This window comes from Panthera tigris, chromosome A1 (assembly GCF_018350195.1).
Source record: "Panthera tigris isolate Pti1 chromosome A1, P.tigris_Pti1_mat1.1, whole genome shotgun sequence".
NCBI lineage: Eukaryota > Metazoa > Chordata > Mammalia > Carnivora > Felidae > Panthera > Panthera tigris.
The window spans coordinates 155784578-155808576 of record NC_056660.1 but is presented as its reverse complement, the minus strand read 5'-3'; the positions used below and the strand labels follow the sequence as shown (position 1 = coordinate 155808576).

Genomic DNA, 23999 nt, shown 5'->3' with positions numbered 1-23999 from the left:
CTAACTGCTTTTCCAAATTATGTGGACCTAAAAGGCATTTGTGTTAGGTCTTATGTATTTCTCAGAATTTTAAGATTACTTAATCCATATAAGCACTTGTTTGTTTTTAAGCCAATTAAGTAGAATTCTTTTAAAAACTGATATTAGCAACACTATCCAGAGGTAGAATAATACATCTACCACACAAAATATAGTTGTTTAAAAATTTTAGCCATGAGATGGGTATGATAATGCAAACCTTACTGGTTTTTAAAAGAGCAGTTGGATCCAAATTTTGTTTTGACAGTTGAAGTAAGTTAAATCACCTGCTCAGATGGCTAAAGCTTTTCAATATTTATGGAGATAACACTTAAGATTTTTTATTCGCTTTATTTCCACCAAGCTCCTTTTTCCCTCCTTCTTGATAAAAAACTTTTTCCTGAAGTTTGCATTTCAAAGAATGGTTCTTAGGTCTTATAGGATCTGGGGGTAGAAAATTCACATCACAAAAGCACAGAGTATCCATAGTTTTCTCCAAGATTCTGCTTTTGGGATACATTTGCCTATTATCAGAGATGTGGGGTAATTACTATCTAAATTTTGCCTTCTTTTTAAGTGAGGGACAATTCTATTTTCAATGTCCCAATCTTTTACAGTATCTACACGGATTTATAAGGGAGACTTGAGGGATGGTAATTGTTCCCAGGGCTTCATTTCTGGTTTTGCAAAGATCTGTAAGATAAAGACTTGCATCATGGAAAGGATTTCCGACGAAGATAGAAACCAAAAGATTCCCTTATTTATAACTTCAGGGTTTAGTGCAATATACCTCTGTAAAGTTTCTATTAAGCATTTTAAAACACAAAGGCCTTCTTTCAGACTGTACAATTCAACCTTGGACCAATTCACCTTAGGGGAAAAAGCCTCTACTATTGCTTCTATCAGATCCCAAACACCAGCCTTCAGGCCTTCAGCTGATCATCTGTTGGAGGATCTAAGAGATACTTTGTGGTCACCAGTTTCCTATGGGAGGCAGATTTTTCCTCAGGGAGCCATCTGGCTTGTCAGTTAACTACAGCAACACCATGGGTGGGGAGAACGCTCTTTTGCAGCTAATCAAGGTCTCTGTTAGTAGTGTTGTGAATGGCCATTAATGTTTCTGCTCTCTAAATTTGGTATGTCTTCTGAAAGTGGAGGTAAGAGGGCTTTATAATGTGAAAGATCTGCTCCTGTTCATGGGTCATGAATTCTTTGCAGTGGGGGTTCCAGGATATATCCTCTAGGGACACTGCATAGGAAGGCCCAAAGCTGGCAGGGCCTGATTACAAAGCCCTGGGAAGTAGGAGGAACTGTACGAAATAGTAAAGTGAGGCCTACTGCCTGTCACAGGTGCTTCTGTTTAAATTTACTTCCCAGCCTTCAGCATTTAAACTAGAAACCTATACACTCGCGTCTGAAGTACAAACTGAAAAGCTCCAGGCAAATCTTTTAGAGAAAGTAAAATTTATACAGGTAGCTGGGTGTATACGGAATTTTCTAGGGAAGGCAGGGGAATTCAGGGAGTTAGGGAATTTGCTGAGGAGATGGGACTGGAATTTAAGACAGAGAATTTACACTGGATGTGTACTATAATTTTTGTTCTAATTTCTGTTATTTAACCTTGTAAAGGAGTCCCTAAGGCTACTGATTATATTCCTTTGGGTCCTTTTTTTTTTAAACTATTTTTTCAGTTTTATTTTATTTGAGAGAGACAGAGGCAGTGAGAGTGGGGGAGGGAGAGGGGCAGAGAGAGAAAGAGGGAGAGAGAGAATCTGAAGCAGGGTCCACGCTGTCAGCTCAGAGCCTGATGCAGGGCTCGAACTCACGAAACTGTGAGATCGTGACCTGAGCCAAAACCATGAGTCAGATGCTTAACCTTCTGAGCCACCCAGGTGCCCCCTTTAGGTCCTCTTTTTAAATCTGGTCATTCCAAAGGCACCAACTGTTTAAGATGACATCTCTCTAAAATTTTTCCTTTTAAATATAACCAATTATATATTTTTGTGTTATAAAGTATCTACTGTCTGGCCATTGACAAGAACGATTGTGTATTAATCTTAATAGCAACTCAAACTAATAAGCCTTTTTGTGGAAAAACCCGGAAGCAACTTTCTATGCTCTGAATCAATTTTTACCATGGACACAAGAGACATTCCTCAAGTGGGTACAGAAGAGGCAGCCCCTATGATTCAAGAAGTTCACTCAAAGAGTCTACAAAAGTTGTTACAGTAAAAATGGTATAATGATAACACTGTGTGTCAGGTTTCCAAGGAGAATGTGAGACATCTCCAGTCACACACATGCTAATCTATGACACCAGGCAGGCGCTACTGGAATGGGACTTTTCTAGCACTGACAAAATGACACAGGCTGAGATGGCTAAAACCCCTTATAGACTGAGTGGGACCTCTCATAACAAACTCCCCTCATAGACTGCACACTCAGAGAAAGAGAGTGCTGCTTATGACTTCATGTCTCGGAACTCCAGTCTATTTGAGTGCCCACCAAGATGCATGCTGGTATGTGCACCTTGCACCTGGCAGAGAGGATAGAAAATATTCTCACTGGTCACAAAGCCAAGTTCTCAAGATACAGAACGAGAGAAAAGTAAAACCTCATCCAGTTTTTCTTATATGTACACTAACTGAGCCTCAGGGCTCTCAGAGCCAGAGTAATACTTAATAGGGACATGTTGCTCAGTTGGAAATTTTGAGTTATTTTAAATCAAAGAACCTCACTGCACAGAAATTATCTTGAGGATGATGGGTGACCTAGTGCCAATCTAACCTATTCTAGGACCAACTTATCCTAACATGGGGTCACTGAGTTAGGTAGTGAGCACTCTAATAGCTTTTAAGTGCTTGACCCGTGCCCACCAATCTTGCAGCTTTGGCTTCCAAAAGCCTTCACCTTATGTGCATGTTAACGCACAACAAAGCTTGTCTAAACAAACGCCAATTTGATAAGTCAGACAACCGTGAACTCACTAGTCTGTGAGGTCAGTGGCTCAAATAGCAGGTTTATAGGGCTTGTGTTTGTTACACCCTACAATTTTCCTCCTTATGACAACACAACAGAGAGACAAAGAAAAACAGTGACCATCTTTGAGAGGAAAATGGCCAATAAAAACCAAGAGAACTTGGGGTGCCTGGCTGGTCAACTGGAAGAGCATTCAACTCTTGATCTTGAGATCATGAGTTTAAGACCCATGTTGGATGCAGAGATTACTTAATTAAAAAAAAAATTAAACAAAACCAAGAGTACTAATTACACACCTTTTCCAGAGTCCCTATATGCAAGGAACTAGTTTCACAAATATTTCCTCCTGCTAATCTAAATTTATAAAAGGAAAAAGAGGACTCTCACTATTCTTGCTTCCACTGGACGCTGCAGGCAGAGATCTGGGAAACTGACATGATAAGAATTCTTACCTTCTGTGGCTTTCTGAAAATGGTCCCAGGATCTCTCAGCTGCAGCAGCCACAGAATGTCTACCATCCAGACACTAAAACTACTCTCTCTCTGTGGCCACTTGTAGGGGAGGAAAATTTTTTCCTCCACCCTTCTAGGTTCTTTTGGCTGGTGTCTTAATTAAATTGACATAAGACTAACAGAAGAGAAACAAATTTAATTCCTTTCATGCAGGAGCCACACACAGACAGGAGAGGTTCAAAGACACTTGGCAAGTGAGGCAATTGGGAAAAGCAAATGTTTGGTAACAAAATGTCTGTCACACTATGCAGAGACAATGGGACACATACAGGAATCAGAACAAACAGACCCTGCCAAGTTAGCCCCAGCTTACCACATCTAGCCCATACTCTTTGTATAGAAGGCCTAGTCTGGAAAGAAAGTTACTTAAATTATTTTAGGCAGTTAAGGGGGAGATAAAACTCTTCCTAAAGTCTGTTGGTCCTCAACTGTCTTTAGCTCAAAATAACCCACATGCCAAGGTGGCACATTTTGGGGTGGCATATTCTGTTCTCGTTTACTACAAACTCTGGAAAAAGTCAATAAAATCAGCAAAATAAACATAACAGGTTAAAATGCATTTTAAAAATTGAACAGAATGACAAACTAAATATCAATATGAAGTATAAAACTTGACCTCTGTACACAGGGGCTGAGTTCCTTTGGGCTGAAAAGACTCCAGACACCCAACAAGAGTCCTATCCTGCTCAAATGCCTTAACAAAAGGCTCAGGGCTGGTATTCCTGCAGTTCTTGATTGTCTGAATTTTGACTGCAGGAGGGAAGCATAGCAGGGTGAAGAGGGAGAAAGAATGAACTAAGTGGGTGGGAAATTTCTCCAGGGAACATTTGGCAATGCTTGGTTGTCATAACTAGTGTGGGAAGTGCTACTGGCATTCAGTGGCCAAAGGACACAGCTACTACTGAAAGCCCTACAATTCACAGTTCATAGGACAGTCTCCAACAACAAAGAATGATCCAGCCCCAAATATAAACAGTGTCCAGGCTAACCTAGAAATTCTGCCTTGCCTAAAGACCTAAACTTGCCTTGAGGCACACACTGCCATATAGGCAAAGGGCTCCAGTCAGATGTTAAGTAGATCCACCTAACCCCACACATACAGGAGACTGCTCAATTCAAATAAACCTTTCCAAAATAGCTTCCACTGAGATACAATTATAAGAACTGGAAATGAGAAAGGAGTTATTTACAACCTTTTGTTACAACTGACTACTTACAACCTACTGCACTGCAAATACTGAAACTGTGCAAGCAGTAAGAATGATCATCAAAAGATTTTAATCAACTTGCCATATGACATTTTATAAATTTAAGGTGTACAGCCTGTCACTTTGAAACTTTTATATACTGTAATGTGATTGCCACTGAGGTAGCATTTATTATATAACATCATTATACTACAATATTATTATCTGTGTTCATCATATTGTATATTAGATAGATTTCTATGGCTTATTTACTACTCACTTCAAGTTTGGAGCCTTAAACACAATCAACTTTATCCCCTCACTCCCCATCCTATAGTAACCACCACTGTGATATGGAAAACAAAGGCAAAAGAAGCGTAGAAGAAGAAAATATTAAATTTCCTTTGCAGCCCACCGACAAGTACTTAAGACAGGCAGAGGGACCTTCCTACACGAACTCAAATGCCTCAATGTTAGTACTTTGCTAGATGCAAAAGGCAACCTTAGCCTGACATTATGATGTTAGCCCAACCTCCAGGATCCTGTAAGTTTTCTTTAACATACGAAAAATCCCTTTGAAAACTTCCTTTATCTCTATTCCCTGCCAACCCCGCTGCCCCCCATCCCAAGATATAGGTTAGCAATTATCCTCCAAACATATGGCCCCCTGATACACATCTGAAGAGTCTCATGACTAAGGTTTTACTAGAGATTAGTAAATGACCTTATTCTTAAACAGCAGCTAGCCCCTCAAGGTCCCAAAAACCTTGCTTCCAAATTCCTTAGAGACTTACACTATCCCTAAGCCCCTCCCAACTTAATAGTGTATCATCAGTCACTCCTCACAATCCCAGTGTAGCTTTTTCTGCCCATGATTCCTGTTGCTGTGCTTTTGCACCAAAGACATCCCAAGAACTCTTTCTTGACCGTTTGATTCCAGAACCCAATGTATGTCACATCAATTTTACTGGGTTTGCTTTTTGTTTTTTGCAGGTTTGACTTTTTAAGATTCCACATGTAAGTGACTTCATACAGTACTTGTCTCTCTCATTTAGTGTAACGTGCTCAAGGTCCATCCATGTTGTTGTGAATAGAAGAATATCCTCCCTTCTCATGGCTGAATAAGAGTCCATGGTATATGTATACCACATCTTTTGTATCCATTCATCCAACGATGGGCATTTGGGTTTTTCCATATCTTGGCTATTGTGAATAATGCTGTGACAAACATGGGTGTGCATAAACCTCATCAAAATCCTGTTTTAATTTCCTCTGGGTATGTACCCAGAAGTGGTACTGCTGAATTGCACGGTAGATCAATTTTTAATTTGTTGAGGAACTTCCATGTTATTTTCCATAGTATTCGGACTACTTTACTATCCCATTAATAGTGTATACAGGCTCCCTTTTTAACACATCCATGTGAACCACTGTCTTGTCTTCTTGATGATAGCCATTCCAACTGGTGTGAGGTGGTATCTCACTGTCATTTTGATTTGTACCTCCTTGATGATTAGTGCTACTGAGCATCTTTTCATGTGCCTGTTAGGCATTTTGATTCCTCTTTGGACAAATTTAGTTCTTCTGCCCAATTTTTAACAGACTGTCTGCTCTCAAGTTTTGTTAGCTCTTTATATACTTTGAATATTAACCCCTTATCTGATATATGATTTGCAAAAATTTTCTATTCTGAAAGAATTCTTTTGAATATTAAATCTCTAGTTATACATTTAAAAAAAGCCTATCATCACAGTGTTTATTACAACCAACTGATCTCTTAACATATCACCTCTAAGCAGAGGCAAAAACAAAGTAGAAATAACTTGCACTGTATTGTGCAAAGGAGATGATCCAATTGAAGTTATTCACCCAGAAAGAGCATTTGATAGGCTTTTTTAAAAAGTCATGCCACTCCCTTGTTAAAAAAAACTTTTTTTTTAAACATTTGTTTATTTTTCAGAGAGAGAGAGACAGAGTGCAAGCAGGGGAGGGGCAGAGAGAGAGAGGCGGACACAGAATCTGAGGTAGGCTCCAGGCTCTGAGCTGTCAGCATAGAGCCCAACTGGGGGCTCCAACCCACAAAACACGAGATCATGACCTGAGCCAAAGTCAGATGCTTAACTGACTGAGCGACTCAGGCACCCCTAAAAGAGCTTCTAACTCATCAACATGGCTTAGGAGTTCCTCTGCAAACTCTCTTACAATTTCTTTGCCTTTATTCTGGCTACTCTTCTTGCATCTTGCCATCAGCTAGCTACCATAAGATTTCAAACAGGCCCTGCTTCTTCCTATCTCAGTTTTGGTAAATGTTGTGTCTTCTAATGGAAACATGTTTCCCTGTCTCTGCCCAACTCCTACTTTTCCTTCAGGTTCTGTTTTACTCGATTACCTGATATGAAGTATAAGTTCACCCATCTCAACACCTAGTTTTTCTTGTTTGAAGCACTCAGCATTTTTAAACGATATATTTACATTAATCTAATTATAGTCTGTTTCTCTCACCAAAAACTCCAAAAAATCAAGGGCCACCACGTTTTGTCACCCACCCCTTCACTAGACACAGTATTTATTTCGGTGCTTAGTAGAGTAGCAATAAAAATATGTTGAATAAATAAAGTGAATAGAAACATTCCGATGAGATAATTAGTAAAATTATGAAAACATATTTATGAAAGAGGTCTGAAAAATGGAGAGGAATTAAAAAATAAAAGAGTTTGGAAACATTATTTATCAGGAAAAAATAATGAAGTAGTCTGCGAAGGGTAAAGGGAGTTTTACTAAATTTCTCTAAAGATGTAAAAAATATTATAGTACATTTTGATGACATGTTTTCTTCCCACTAAAAGCAGGAGAAAAAATAAGTTTAAGTTAGAAGTTAAGAAACAATATCTTGCTATTTTTATAAATAAAGTTTTATTGAAACATCACCATGTCCATTTATGTTCTGTGTATGGCTGCTCTTCGTACAACTGCAGAGTTGAGGAGCTGGGATAGACTACAAGCCTGTACAGCCAACAATGCTTACTATGTGATATCATACACAAAAAAAGTTTGCCAACCCCTGGTTTAAGCCAATATACTAGAAATTTCAATAAGCATAAAAAAATAATTTCAGATCACCTGATCTTAAAATATAGAAAGGGATATAAGAAAACTCTTTCTGTTCAAAGTGTTTAGAAATAAAAGAGAAGGACATCAATGTGGGTTAACGGACATGAGATCTGAAGGAAAGAAGGATTTTACTTATCTACTGAAATATCTTCTACCTTAATCTTCTACAGAACAAAAACGAACAACGGTTTTACTAAACTGAAATTAATAGATTTGAATCTGAGTAGCATCATAATATGATTTGTATTTGTGCACTAAGAAAAACAAAAATGTACAGATGGCCATGAGAAAGATGGACCATTATCTTCAATTAAATGTTATGTAACAAACTATAACATCGTTACTAGTGACTTAGGAAAAGCAAAAAGCACCTGATGAAAAATGCAAAGAAATTTTAAAAAAGGGAGTATCCAGAGATAAAGAAATCATTCTTCATCAAAATACTGACATACTGACAAAAAGGACATTATTAAAACACCTGGTCCACTTGTAGGGATAAAAGTTATTATGCTATTAAAGTCCATAATAAACACTTTAATTTTGTATACTAACTATAGAAAAGCTACTTACTGTTCTCTTAAACTGTTCACTTGATTTCTGCCTCTTGACAATAGTAAAAAATCAAGTCATACTAACAACAAAAATTTAGGAAGATATTAATTTGAACCATTTTAGAAATGTCTTTTTTAAAACTACCCACCTGTAGCTGAATTAGAAGCCCAAAGGACCAATTATGTGTGTTTTGAGAAGAGTTTAAAAAAAAAAAAAAGGGTTAAGCCTACTTTTCAAACATGGATATAGTTTAAATCTCAACTAGAGTTTTAAATACTAGTGATCAAACATATCGGGGGAAGCAAAGTAATCGCTCAGTGTGTCAAAAAGATCGTAATGGTAACATTAACATCTAGCTTTAGCTTAAGTCAGTCATAGGCTCAAACTTGTTGGGTTTAAACTTGTCATGCGAAAGGAGGAAATAGCAGTGGATAACAATACCTTGCTTTAAAGTACAGTGCAAATCAGCATATGAGTGAAGAAAGCATCGAACCTGACTTAGAACATATAATGAAACCCTATTAGTACAGGCTCATATTTTCTGCATTTGGCTAAACTATGAGACAAATTGTATTACCTTCAAGGTAACCAACACATACTGGAAACAAGACATTTAACTATACTGATGGCCTCTAAAGCCACTGCAAATCCTGTCCTGGGTCCCTCAACTCAAAGAAGTTTCATTATGGAATACAAGCAGGGGAATCCTTTTAGCTAAATGTTCAGTTCTCATGCTAGCAAATAATGACAGAAATTTGCTATTTCTAAAACAACAAGAACATCAACGACAGCAACAAAAGAACTACCCAGTAGGAATGGAGTGAAATAAATAAGAAAGGATTTTAGAGGAATATTGAATTTGAGCTAAGGAATGTTAAAAAGTCAAACAACAAAGGCTAGCTACTCCACAAAAGTAACAGTAATCACCCCTCAGCTCAAAGAAAAAGGAAAAGAAGAAGATAAAATGCTTGAGATAAAAATCTTGTAAGTTCAGTAGTATAAAAAAGAGACCTCCGTTTGCAGAGGGCATCATCGAATAAATCCTGAACTCCAGTTTTAGTCCTGGATTCCTATTCTAGAATCTTTCTTCAAAGTATTAAAGTGATATTAAAGCATATTCAAGAACTTTTTCTTTTACATAAAACCTAGATGTACTGAAACACATGTATAACAAAAAAGAATACTTGGCAGTCTAAAATTTTTGCAGTATATAAAAAATTATCTTTTATATTTGAGGGCCACAAAAACTCACTTGTTTTAAAATACATTCATTTTAGGAAGTTAGGATACAAGTGAGAAAGAAAGAAATGACAAGATTCATAGTTTCCTAACCTGACTTTGAAGTTCAGGAATGGTGCCCTCAGGTCTTTTGGAAGTCTCCCTCACTCTGGAGACCAAGAGTTAGGTAGAACCGTTCATAAAGTGGGTATGTGAAAATGAGTTATTTTAGAGGAAAATTTAAAACTAGAATGGATGATTGGGGGAGGAGAAAGAGTGATAAAATTATACATATGAATTACTTCTTTTTGCTTCATCCGGGCTCATTTGCTACACCACCAGACTCAATTGAAAAGAAATAGTAGCAGCTTTTTATAATAAGAAAAATTATACAGCAACAGGTACATCGGGGCAAAAGTTTTAAACAGTGATAGTAAGTTAATAAGATAAACAAGTTAATGCAAGTGGTTTTATAAAGTAAGTATTCTGAGTCAGTGAATTTCATTTTACTACTGTTAAGTATTTACATAGGAAGAGACCTGGGAACTGTTCATATGGCACATATAAGATGAAGGATAATGCTTTCTACTCAACCTCAATGATTGTAAGTATTAAAAGGACTGAAAATTGTTCTTACCATGTAAGATTCTGAAACGCCATACATAAAAAAGTTAATCCGCTTCTTCAATGAAAAGACAATAAACTGATTTAAATTTGTCTAGTTAATAAAAAAATTTTTTGAAATTAAAAAAAATTTGGTCAAATATTTACTTGCATAGGGTAGTTTACTTATAATTTTTAATTACATGATTAAGGAAAATATTAATAATATTGCATATAAATAAATATTTCCAAGTACTATTTTCTATATTACCATCTAATATTCCGTTTTTGTGAAGTCATCAAAATAATATTTTGAAAAATAAATAATGTGGTGGGGGTGAAGGCTCATGTAACATTTAGAGGAAAATAAGAGTATAAAATGATATATATGAGTTCAAGAGTATTAAAAAAATACTTAGATATTACTAGAAAGAAATAGATAAAAAAGTTAAATGTTTACCTGCATGGGAACATTCATGATGAATAATTTTTACCTTCTTTATACTGTTTCTATGTTATGCATGCCTGTGTGGGTGTAACTATTTTAAGAAAGCTTCATATGAATGTATGTTAAAGATTACAGACTGCCTAAAGGAAAATCACATAATAGGTCTAAGAAAAACAACCCAGAACACTCACCATCACATGAAAGGGAAACATAACTTCCTAAGTCATCAGACATGTGTCGCATCACATTTTTACCCCTCTTCAGACCAAGGAAGATCCAATAATCTATTGCTGCTCCAAGAATTCCTGTGAGTAAGTAGGCTAGTTCATGTTTGAAGACCTAACATTAAGATGGGACAAATATTAGTAATGCACATTAAAATAGATGGTTTTTTTTATTAGTGTTTATTTCAAATACTTGTTGAGGCAAACTTAGCTATTTAAAATTAGAGTATGCTAACACTAAAAGGTGTTCCTAGAACCGCAGCAAGCTAATTCCCTCTCTCCATTTTCTGCCTCTCCTTCCTCCCCCTATCCATATCTAAATCTTTATACCCATATGACAAAACCGCTAATAAAACAAAACCTCCAGTACTTATATACAGACAGCTTAGAATAAACTTTTAAAATATCATTATTCAACAGTGTCAGTGCTTTACTATGGCAGTAATTCCATTAAAACATGCAGGAGATATCTGGCTTCTGTGGATTTCTGTTAACAAGAATACAGAGATATTAAAAAAAAAATAGACTTAGCCATCCCTGTTTATATATAAAATTAAACTTTCCATTTCTCCATATGGCATACTCCAGAAAAAGACTTAAAAAACACAATGAATAAGAACTTTAGCAAACAAGATTGTTGTAAAGAAACAGATTGGCTAAAATTCTAATTATTAAATTGTATCAAGTTACATTACCTAATTTAGAGATGTATAGGGATCAATTCTTAAAGATGAATATTGTTCTATATTATCACTTCTAAACATTAAATTCCTATAAAAAATAAAGCAAGCATACCAAATTTATTTACAGTAAGTATGCTTTACCCTAATGTGGAAAATCTCTAATTCAAAAATATGAAGGCAAAGAGGTATAAAAATATTTTTAAACACTTTTGATTTAAAAATTAACACTTTTCCACAATGACATTAAAACTAGTTGAAATTCCTTTACTTTCGGTATTTGTTCTTTAGGTGGGTTGGATGTGTGAAAAAAAATGCCAAATTAACAGCTGGGTACAAAACATGTGAAAAGATTTTAATAAATAAATGTTATAGTATCCAAATAGATGGTAAGTGCTATGTTCCGCAACTATACTAAACCTAATATGGGGTTAAGGGCAGAGAAATCGCAAACCATCAGAGGCTACTGGATTTCTTTCTCCTGCCTTCAGCAGACAAGGTTCCTACAGTATAAAATATTTCATAAGAGTACCATCATTCCTTATTATAAGAAGCTATTAACTTCAAAACTAAAGTTCTAGTTCTGGTTTGTTGTGCAAGCAGGACATACACCAGGCCTGCCAAAACAGTGTTTACTGAGGAAAAGCCCAGAGTCAGGGTGCTTAGGTAGGTGTGCAAGTTCCTTGTGGCTCTATCACACTGTATGGCCGTACTGCATTAAGGCAGGGCTGGACATTAGAATGTGAGAGACAGACTATGAAGAATGGGGCCGAGGAGATTTTAAGCTGCATGATTAGGGAAGCACTACCCTTCCTGTAATATCATCAGGAGCCTCAACACAAAACCTTGACCACAGCTCGATGCTGCCAGGTCAGGATTCATGACTGGGCATCAGCACCACCCTCTCGCCCACCCTGATTAGAGGGCTGTGTTTAAGTCTTGCAGTTGCAGCTGTGTGACCCGGGCAAATAGCAGTAGGACTGGCTGTATCAGCAGGCGGGAAAGTACCAACTCCTCCCCTAGTACCCTGGTAGGGTCCGAGCCATAAGCTGACCACAACTCACTCCCTTAGGCATTGAGTCTTAGCTAGTCTTCAAAGTAGTTTGCAGGAAGCCAACTCTTGACTTTGTAAAGCCAACATGGAGATAATCACTTTGAGCAAGTTTTATTTCTCAGGGTTCAACTTATCAAGAGAACATAAAACAGGACAGTGAGAATCTACATTTGAACTAAAAGTTGATCATATCAAGATCCATGCTGCAGAATGTTCCTTGCAACAAAATGTTTATCTGAATGTCAGCAATGACACTACTTAGGAAACCATCAAGAGACTGGCAAATTTTGATTTCGCAAAATATTCTCCATCCCAAGAGTAGAATAAATCAGGATCACTTCAGATTCCTAGTCATAAGGCTCTGAATAGGGAAAAAGGAGGTTAGCCCACAGAGCTAAGTCTCATGTAAAACCACAATCCAGCACTCCATCAATTAAAAAAAGACCCCACAAAATCAACCAGCTGGGACCTTTCTCTTTCCTTACACAAATGTATGTACACATGTACTTGGTACCACAAATTAATTTTGATAGTGCCTATTATCCAATTTACCTTGATACTACTGTTATTAAATAGAGACAGGTAGTACTTACAAGGAATTACTGTAGCTTCTTTGCCATGGTAAGAAAGATCTTGTTAAAATTATTCTTACCTGTGTGACATTAGCTAAGCATCCATACTACCACATATTCATTATAGTAAATTTTTATACAAAAAGACACTTTCCAATCAGGGTTTTGGACCCTTTCACGTTATATTCTTATCTATGCCACTCACCGTCACCACAGGGCCAAGATATTGCGCTATGGACTGTACTCACTGTGACTTTAACAGTGTATAAATAATGCTACCAATTCTAACAGAGTGAATATATATGATTTAGAAGGAGATTAGTGAGAATATGGCAAATACATCATCAAGGGAGACAAGCTTTCCTGGAATATTGAAATGTTTGCTAAAGCTGAAAGAACAGAAAACCCTGAGAATTAACAAACAAATGAAAGATAGACATGATCTGCACATGACATATATTTATCTTAGAATCCCCTTTCTAATGTGTTAAAGTCTATTATCAGACATTTTGTCAATACAGTTCTCTAGTGTCTCTATTGACTGCCAGTACAAGTAATCTCCATTGAATCAATCAATTTGGTGATCTTCCAAAAACCAACTAGTGTATCATGTAGAACAAACTACAATCTTGGCCTTCCGACTCCCAGGTTAGGGCTTTACATAATATCCCATGGCAATAGAGGACACACGGCTCCTCTAGTACCTCTGTCAGAAAGATGCAAACATAATACACATAATGTGCCTCTTCCTGTTTAAAACACTGGCATCTGAAACAAGAGAAAGTATGTTGCAATGGAGACTTGGCCCCTAGTCAAGACTTTGCCCTAACAAGCTGTGACACCTTGAAGAAGTTCCTTAAACTCTTTAGCCTCAATTTCCCTATCTTTAAATACAAAGTAGCTTCCATTTCTACCTATAATAGTAGGGTTATCATTGAATAGCACTTAAAGACATCACAAAGAAAAGTAGGACTAACCACCAAGCTTAGCAAAATTTATACCTCCCTCCTAACCTTGACACAGCTCACCTCTGCTCTTTGCCAAGGAAAGCCCAAAGCTTTCTCAGATTAATGACAATGAAATTCACTGCCATTGTGTCACTCTGCAACACTTGCTGATTGACATTATGACAAAACAATATTAGCATAAACTGAGGACTTCTGTTTAGCTAATGACTTAAATTGAATGCTTCAACTCAGCAAATCAAGAAACAAATGCTTTATAGTACAGAAAATGATGTCTGTGAACATGCATGGAATTCTTGAAATTGGAAACTGCCAAAAAGATTTAATTAGTTCAAGAATGAATTCTAGCAGATAAGGTAACACATACACACAAAAACCAGTTTATATGAATTTACACAATTCAAATGTTAAATAAAATATTAATCTGTCAAGTTTAATGTTTAATCTGTCAAGTTCTAATATTATAACCGATGCTACAACTGCAATGCTTCACAAAATGTTTAATTTATTTAAAAATCTGAACAAAAATCTTTAAGTTAAATACGGGTAAATCTGTTATTATTTACATCAGCATTTCCTGAGTAAATTTCTATCTTTGACAGTACTTTTGTAAAACTGAAAATGTCAGTGTTGTTATTATTTTCAGTTATAAATGAGTAATTTAATTTATATAATCCAAATGGATAAAAAAGAAATGCTCCATAATAAGAAAATATTTTCTATCCCTAATGATTCTATGATCTAAAAAGTACATAAAAAGACAGACAGTAATTAATAAGAATGTTATCAGTTTTATCTTAGAAGTATTACAGAAGTATTAAACTCAACTGCCGATGAAGTATCATTTTATGTTGACTAACTTATACACATGTATATAACCCTATTTTTTTTTTTAACCCTATTTTTTTAAATAAGACTACTCACTTGGTTATTGCCACATAATACAACTCCTTGGCCACAGAGACAAGCAATACTCGGAAATAATTCTCCCTTTTTAATGCCGAATTAAAGAAAGTTTGGGGCCTTTAAAAGAATTTTCTTTTTTTAAAACCTCAGGTACCACCTAAACAGAATTCTGAAAGACCAGTAAGGGCTTCCGTTTCTGATAATAGAGGCCTAAATAATTCAAATATATGCTGTTAAAGAAGAAAACTAAAAATGTTGAATAAAATAGGTAAAACATCTTCTGGAAACCTATTAAGAAATTGCTAAGCCAAGATCTGGAGAAGGTAAAAAGCCAAATAAGGCACTCAAAGCTAGCTGACTTTACCCTAAGGACACTTGTTGAATCCAGAGAAAGAGTTGAGATATAAAACTGTGGTTTTTGGAGCCCAGAGGAAAAGGAGTATAAAAGTCATAGCCCAAGGCCTAATATAAACTGTTTGTATTTGTAACCCTGTACTTCACTTGGGATTACCCAGGAACCCTCAAACCTGGCAACAGAAATTCTCTCCAGAGGAAGATATTCTGTGTCTTTGTCATGTTATTGTTTTTACAAATAATTTTTCAAATGTAATTTATGGCATATAGTAAATGATAACTAGCTCATAAGAGAATATATAAAACACAAGAGAAGTTAACAGGAGAAAACAGGTAGACTTACGAAGACTTCAGATATGCAACAGTCAGTCAAAGACTATAAATTTATTACTGCCACGTTGAAAAACGAAAGAAAACCTTGAATATTTTGTAGGCAACCAGAAACCATAAAAACACGTCATAGTAATTAGGAAGTAAAAACGTCTAAAACTGGCAAAAATACAAAACGTAAAAATGCAACAGTCATGTTTAACAACATATTAGACACTACTGAAAAGAGACTAGTGAATTAAAAATTAAATGAAAAGACACTACCCAGAATGCTTCACAATATGAAAGACCTGAAAATCTAGATGACAGGGAAAAAGCACAGAAGATACATGGAGAAAGTATTGGAACTAAAAAAAGTAGAGCAGAAAAAGTCAATCAGAGGAAATATGAGAAGAGAAACTATGTAAGAATTTTCCTGGAGAAAGAATAGACTTATGGCCATTTGACACCAGAATTCTCCACCTAAAACACTATGCATCATCTACACAAACAAATGGTTAACATAAAAAAAAGAAAGAAAGAAAAAAGGAACAAATTTACAAAGTAGATTCAGAAGTATTAATTAAGGCAATTATTAAATTTGACTTAAAAGTGACAGAGAGGAATTTAAAACAATGGGGAAAACATACTGTTTACTCTGATCTTACATGGACTCGAAAAGTAAAGTTCAGTTAACTTCACATGCCAGAAATAGAGGGCTCATTTTTTTTAACTATAATTTACATTAGAAATTAACAAAAAAGCACAAACATATCCATTAATCATAACAAAAATACATCCATTGAGAAGTTTTAAAGCATATTAAAATGCTTCTTGAATCAAAGAATTCATAACTGACAATAAAAAACATTGGGGAAAAAAAAACCACTAACAGCACACTGAAGTATTAAAACCTGTGAATAAATCTCAATCTGTAGTCAAAGGCAATTTATTTTGAGTATATTAGAAATAAGGACTAAAAAGAAAATAGATCCAAATATTCAAGATATAAAAGGAAAGAACTAAAAAAATTATGAACAGCTGAGAGACTCTTAATGACAGAGAACAGAGGGAGGTGGTGGGGCATGTGCTAGTTGGGTGATGGGTATTAAGGAGGGCACTTGTGATGAGCACTGGGTGTTATATGTAAGTGATGAATCACTGAATTCTACTGCTGAAACCAATATTGCACTGTATGTTCACTAACTATAATTTAAATAACAGTTTGAAAAAAAATTATAAGCAGAAATCAATGATATTAACACACAAAAAGCAGACAATTAAGTCCCAAAGGCAGATTATTCTCAAGAGAAGAAAGGTGATAAATGGTTATTATGCATCCAAAACGTGGCACAGTATGTTGCAATGCAGTGCATTTAATTTTCCCAACTACCCTTCAGATAGGTAATACACTGAAATCACCGTACTTTAAATTTCTAATGACAAGCAACATCTACTTATGAAGAAATAACAAACAACCACAAAGGTAGTTTTAAAAACAAGTAAAACTTTCTATTTGTACACACAAAAAATTGTATGGACTCAGTTTTTAAAATCATAGGTTCCGTAAGAATTGAAATTGTACAAAAGTAAAAAATCTAGAGTAAGTGAATTCAGATATCTTAGCAGTAATGATCAAAAAACTGTCCCTAGCTACTACACCCAGATGTAAGATGATGAAGAAACCAACTTCTAAGGATCTTTTACAATAAAACCTAAATGAACAGAAAACAATGATACATTTGGAGAGATTTTACTTTTATTCAAACTGTTCAAAGAATAAAGACAAAAGATGTGTAACTCAAAGATGTACTTTTTCATAGGTCATTATTCATTTGTAAATCAATTCTACTTACATCATTAGACTTGCATTTTTCCTTGTGAGAATATATGGTCCACTCCAAAAGCATATTTACTGGTTTGGTCAAAAGCCCAGAGGCCTCATTTCCTGACCAAAAGATTTCAAGAAGAATTGCCTTTCCTGTTATTTTCAGACTCTGAGAATCTGACCAGTCATACAACCTAATGAAAATATGAACCAAAGTATATTTTTATGCCAACTTGATCACTATAGTCATTAGGCATAATATCTTTTGCCATAATACAAAACGATCTAGTGATTTCTAAATATAGAAAGGGTGTAATATATAAAGATTTTAACAAAATTATAATAAAGAGCACAATATAAAAAATGGTCATAATTCAATATAATGACCAAAAAACACAAATAGTAATCGAACTGCATGTCTTAGAACATACACAAAACTTATCGTGGATATTACAGATTCAATGTTAAAAAACCCAGTAGAACTTCCACTTAGGTATTCCATTACTTAAGAATTAAAAAATACATAAACCCTGAAAAATATATGAAATTTTACCTATCCAAATGTCTAAATAAGTGAAAAACAAAAATGTGAACTGAAGCCACATAAAGAACATAAAAAACTTTACTGAAAGACTATGTCTACAACCATGTTTTAAAAACAAATCTACTTTAAACTAGAAAATAAGGTGACTTTTTAGATGTACATAAATTAGAAAAATAATACATAAAACAATATAAATATAGAAAAATTTTTCTTTATGATTAAACTTACTTTTGGCTCAGATGTCGCACTTCACTTTCCACTAAATTAAAGAAAAATTTGAGCAGGGTCAGGTGGAGCACCTTACTGCCAATAATATTTTTCGAAATTTGATGACAAAAACTTTCATTGTAAAGACAAGACCTGAAGAACATGAACCCAATAATTTGTAACATACAAGCAATTTAATGAATATTCTGTGGACAAAGTATTTCTTTGAGAATTATTAGAAATCTAATGAAATTTGCTTCAACAAACTATAAAATTAATCAACAATATTTCATTAGTATGTTTTCTTCCTTTAAAAATTAAACCATGTCAAATCTCATGACATTTAATTTTTAGTAATACAGATCTCATTTCTGTTTTTAAATGACTGTAATATTTAATAGCCAAATGGTAGTCTATTCTTTATTTCATTGATAAAGACCAAAAAATTATGTATTTCATTAAACACTTTCAATTCAGATGATAAGCTATAGTCTCTTAGAATACTTTCTACAGTCTTCTTCTTACTCAAGATTATTTGTTGTTATTATTTAGTAAAATGAAGGTCATTTAAGGCTATTTTTTAAGAGTTTAAAAAATTTAATATTGGGGCACCTGGGTCGTTCTGTCGGCTAAGCATCTGACTCTAGATTTCGGCTCAGGTCATGATTTGGTTTGTGGGATCGAGCCTCCTGCCTCCTGTTGGGCTCTGTGCTGACAGCACAGAGTCTGTTTGTGATTCTTTCTCTCCCTCTCTCTCTGCCCCTCCCCTGTACTTGGGTGTGATTGTGTTCTCTCTTAAAATAAATAAATATGCATTTTAAAAAATTTAATATTTTCTTTTCATCTACTATAGCAGTACTGTCCAACAGAACTTTCGGTGATGATGGGATATGTCCTGCTGAACACGTGAAATGTGGCTTGTGCAACTGAAGACTTGAATTTTAATCTTAAATTTATTTATTTATTTATTTATTTTAATTTTTTTAACATTTATTTATTATTGAGAGTGAGTGAGAGAGAGAGAGAGAGAGAGAGAGAGAGAGAAAGAGCATGAGCAGGGGAGGGGCAGAGAGAGGGGGAGACACAGAATCCGAAGCAGGCTCCAGGCTCCGAGCTGTCAGCACAGAGCCTGACACGGGGCTCGAACCCACAAACTGCGAGATCATGACCTGAGCCGAAGTCAGTCGTCAGCCAACGGAGCCACCCAGGCGCCCCTAATCTTAAAATTAAATACGGTTACATGTGGCTATTGGCTACTGGGTTGGACAGGAAAGTTGTATAGTTTTTTTTTTTAAAGAGGGCATGCAATTACTCAGAAGTCTAGGACTAAGAAATCCTACGTAACAATACTTATAATAATGTTCCAAATTTATTATCAATTATATAAACAATGTACTTGTAATTTTCTACCTCTGTCTCCACCTTTCCCATCTTATTTTTGAATACCACATTGTCAGGTTAGGAGGGTCATGAATGACTGTTAAAGTTTAATTTAACAATACTCAAATCTCTTCTAGAAGATGTTCTATGCCTATATAATTAGTCTATCTGAAAAGTGCCAGAGCTGGACACCATAGTATCTTTCATTTAAAAAATAAAAAATAAAAAAAATAAAAAAAACCCAAAAACATATTTTAGGGAATATTTCAAATATATTTAAAAGTAGACTAATATTATCCAGCTCATCTATATGACTACCACTTCCCTAAACACATTCTTTCTGACTCCCAATGAACCCAATTGTTTGGAAATGAAATCTGGGTATTTGTTTATTAAAAAGTCTACTTGTAATTCCACCTCCTATTGCATCAATTAATTGATCTGAACATTTATTAAGCATTTATTACATTCCAGATATTGTATTAAGAATAAGGATAGAGATGTTTAAAACTGAGCATTTAAGTGAAGAGATGGGAAAACATGCAAATGGAAGCAAAAAGAAAGCTGGGGTAGCAATACTTACACCAGACAAAACAGACTTTAAAACAAAGACTGTAACAAGAGACAAACGACACTACATAACCAGAAGGGAATAATCCAAGAAGAAGATATAACAATTTTAAGGATTTATGCACCCAACATGGGAGCGTGAAAATAAATAAAGCAACTATTAACAGACATAAAGGAAGAAATCGATAGTAATACAATAGCAGTAGGGGACTTTTAACACCCCACTTACATCACTGGATAGATCAGACAGAAAATCAACCAGGAAACAGTGCCACTGAATGACACATTGGACCAGATGGATCTAACAGATATATGCAGAACATTCCATCCAAAACCTGCAAAATACACCTTATTTTCAAATGCACACAGAACATTCTGCAGAAAAGATCACATGTTAGGCTACAAAAAAATCTCAACAATTTTAAAAAGATTGAAATCATATCCTGCATCTATTCTGACCACAAAGTATGAAACTAGTAATCAACCACAAAAAAAAAAAAAAAAATTGGAACACAAATACACAGATGTTAAATAACATGCTACTCAAAAATGAATGGGTCAACCAAGAAATCAAAGAGGAAATAAAAAAATACATAGAGATGAATGAAAATAAAAATATAATGGTCCAAAATCTTTGAGATACAGCAAAAGCTGTTCTAAGAGGGAAGATTATAGCAATACAGGTCTATCTCAAGAAGAAAGAAACATCTCAAGTAAACAACTTAACCTTAAACCTAAAAAGAACAACCAAGCCTAAAGCCAACAGAAAGAAGGAAATTATAAAGATTAAAGCAGAAATAAATGAAATAGAGACTTAAAAAAAAAAAATCAATGAAACAAGGAGCTACTTTTTTGAAAAGGTGAACAAAATTGACAAACTAGAAACAGGACTCAAACAAATTCAGAAATGAAGGAGAGGAGAAATAACAATTTAAAACATAGAAATATAAAGGATTATGAGAGTATTATAAAAAATTATATGCCAACAAATTGGACAACATAAAAGAAACATGAATTCCCAGAAACATATAATCTCACAAAATTGAATCAGGAAAAAAAAAGAAAATTTGAACAGACTGATTACTAGCAATGAAAATCAGTAATCAAAAATCTCTCAACAAACAAAAGTCCAGGATCAGATGATTTCGCAGGTGAATACTACCAAACATTTAAAGCCAATTTAAAACTTACTGTTTTCAAGCTATTTCAAAAAATAGAGGAGGAAAAAAAGCTTCCAAATTCATTCTGAGGCCAGCATTACCTTGATACCAAAACTGGATTAAGATCACAGAAAAAAAGCAAACTCTAGGCCAATAACTGATAAAGATGTAAAAATTCTCAACAAAATATTAGCAAACCAAGTTTAACAATACATCTAAAAAACAATTCATCACGATCAAGTGGGACTTATTCAGGGGATGCAAGAGTAGTTCAATATTCACAAATCAATCAATATGATACATCACATCAACAAGAGAAAAGAAACCATAGGATCATTTCAAGAGACGCAGAAAAAGCAGTTGACAAAGTACAAAATCCATTCATGATACAAACCCTCAACAAAGTAGGTATTGAGGGAACATACCTCAACATACTAAAGGTCACTTATGAAAAACCTACAGCTAACATCATCCCTAATAGTGAAAAAGTGAGAGCTTTCCCCCTAAAATCAGGAACAAGACAAGGATGTCCACTCTCACTACTTTTATTCAATATAATACTGGAAGTCCTAGTCACAGCAATCAGACAAGAAAAAGAAATAAAAGGCATCCAAATTGGCAAGGAAGAACTACAACTTTCACTATTTACAGATGATGATGGGATATTATATATAGACAATGTTAGGGGTGCCTGGGTGGCTCAGTCGATTAAACAACCAACTTTGGCTCCCGTCATAATATCACGGTTCTTGAGGTCAAGCCCTGCATCGGGCTCTGTACTGACAGCTCACAGCCTGAAGCCTGCTTTGGATTCTGTGTCTCCCTCTCTCTCTGCCCCTCCCCTGCTCACGTTCTGTCTCTCTCTTTCTCAAAAATAAATGTAAAAAAAAAAAAAAAAGAAAAAAAGAAAAAAGAAAAAAGAAAAAAGAAAATGTTAAAGACCCCACCAAGAAACTATAAGAAATGATAAATGAATTCAGTCAAGTTGTAGGATACAAAATCAATATAAAGAAATCTGTTTTATTTCTGTACACTAGTAGTGAAGTAGCAGAAAGAAAAAATTAGGCAACAATTCCATCCACAATTGCACCAAGAAGTATAAAATACGTAGCAATAAACTCAACCAAGGAAGTGAAAGAACTGTTCTTTGAAAACTATAAAACACTGATGAGAGATACTGAAGGTGATACAAAGAAAAAGCAAGATATTCCAGGCTCATGTGCTGGGAGAACCAATATTGTTAAAATGCCCACACTATTCAAATTAATCTAAAGATTTAACGCAATCCCTACCAAAATATCAATAGCATTTTTTACAGAGACAGAATAAGTAATACTAAAATAGAACCACAAAAGGCCCCAGTAGTCAAAGAAATCTTAAGAAGAATAAAACTGGGGGTGCCTAGGTACTTCAGTTGGTCAAGTGTCTGACTTCAGCTCAGGTCATGATCTTGTGGTTCTTGAGTTCGAGCCCCATGTTGGGCTCGGTGCTGACACCTCTGAGCCTGGAGCCTCCTTCAGATTCTGTGTTTCCCTCTCTGTCCACCTCCCACTCACAATCTGTCTCTTAAAAATTAGTAAACATTAAAAAAAATAAATTAAAAAAAAAGAAAAGAATGAAACTGGAGGTATCACAATCGCCGATTTCAAGAAATAGTACAAAGCTGTAGTAATCAAAAACCATATGTACTGGCACAAAAAGAGACACACAGATCCATGGAATAGAAGAGAAAACCCAGAAAGAAACCCACAATTATGTGGTCAATTAATCCATGGCAAAGAAGATGAAGAATATATGAGAAAAAAAGATAGTCTTTTCAACACATGGTGTTGGGAAAACTGGACAGACAGCTACATGCTAAAAAATAAAACTGGACCACTTTCTTACACCATATGCAAAAATAAACTCAAAATGGATGAAAGACCTAAATGTGAGACCTGAAACCATAAAATCCCTATAAGAAAACACAGGCAGCAATCTTTTTGACATCAGCCGCAGAAACATTTTTCTAGCTATGTCCCCTAAAGCAAGGAAAATAAAAGCAAAATTAAACTACTGGAACTGTACCAAAATAAAATGCTAGGATCTAGCAAAAGAAACCATCAACAAAACAAAAAGCCTACTGAATGGGAGAAGATATTTGCAAACGATATATCTGATAAGGGGTTAATAGCCAAAATATATAAAGAACTTCTACAATGCAACACCCCCAAAAAACAAATAATCTAATTAAAAATGGGCAGAAGATATGAACAGACATTTCTCCAAAGAAGACTTCCAGATGGCCAACAGACACTTGAGAAGATGCTTGACATCACTCATCGTTAGGGAAATGCAAATCAAAACCACCATGGTATCACCTCACACCTATGAGAAAGGCCAAAATCAAAAACTCAAGAAAAAAACAAGTGTTGGCAAGGATGTGGAGAAAAAGGAACCCTTGTACAGTTGGTGTTAATGCAAGCTGGTGAAGCCACTTTGGGAAACAGTATGGAGGTTCCTCAAAAAATTAAAAATAGATATAACCATATGATTCAATAATTCTGCTCCTGGGTATTTGCCCAAAGGAAATAAAAACACTAATTGGAAAAGATATATGCATTGTGTTTACTGCAGCA

General features: G+C 35.1%; 1 protein-coding gene across 3 annotated transcripts in view; it reads right to left on the bottom strand.

The window, feature by feature from the left end:
* Window positions 1-23999, bottom strand: part of SLF1 (SMC5-SMC6 complex localization factor 1) — an 82572-nt gene that overhangs the window by 16075 nt on the left and 42498 nt on the right. For all 3 annotated transcript variants that reach the window (XM_042989966.1, XM_007078910.3, XM_042989973.1), the window contains 3 exons: window positions 18293-18424; window positions 17549-17714; window positions 10820-10967 (listed from right to left, as the gene is read on the bottom strand). In XM_042989966.1, the coding sequence (XP_042845900.1) occupies window positions 10820-10967; window positions 17549-17714; window positions 18293-18424 (446 nt within the window). The remainder of the gene's footprint in view (window positions 1-10819; window positions 10968-17548; window positions 17715-18292; window positions 18425-23999) is intronic.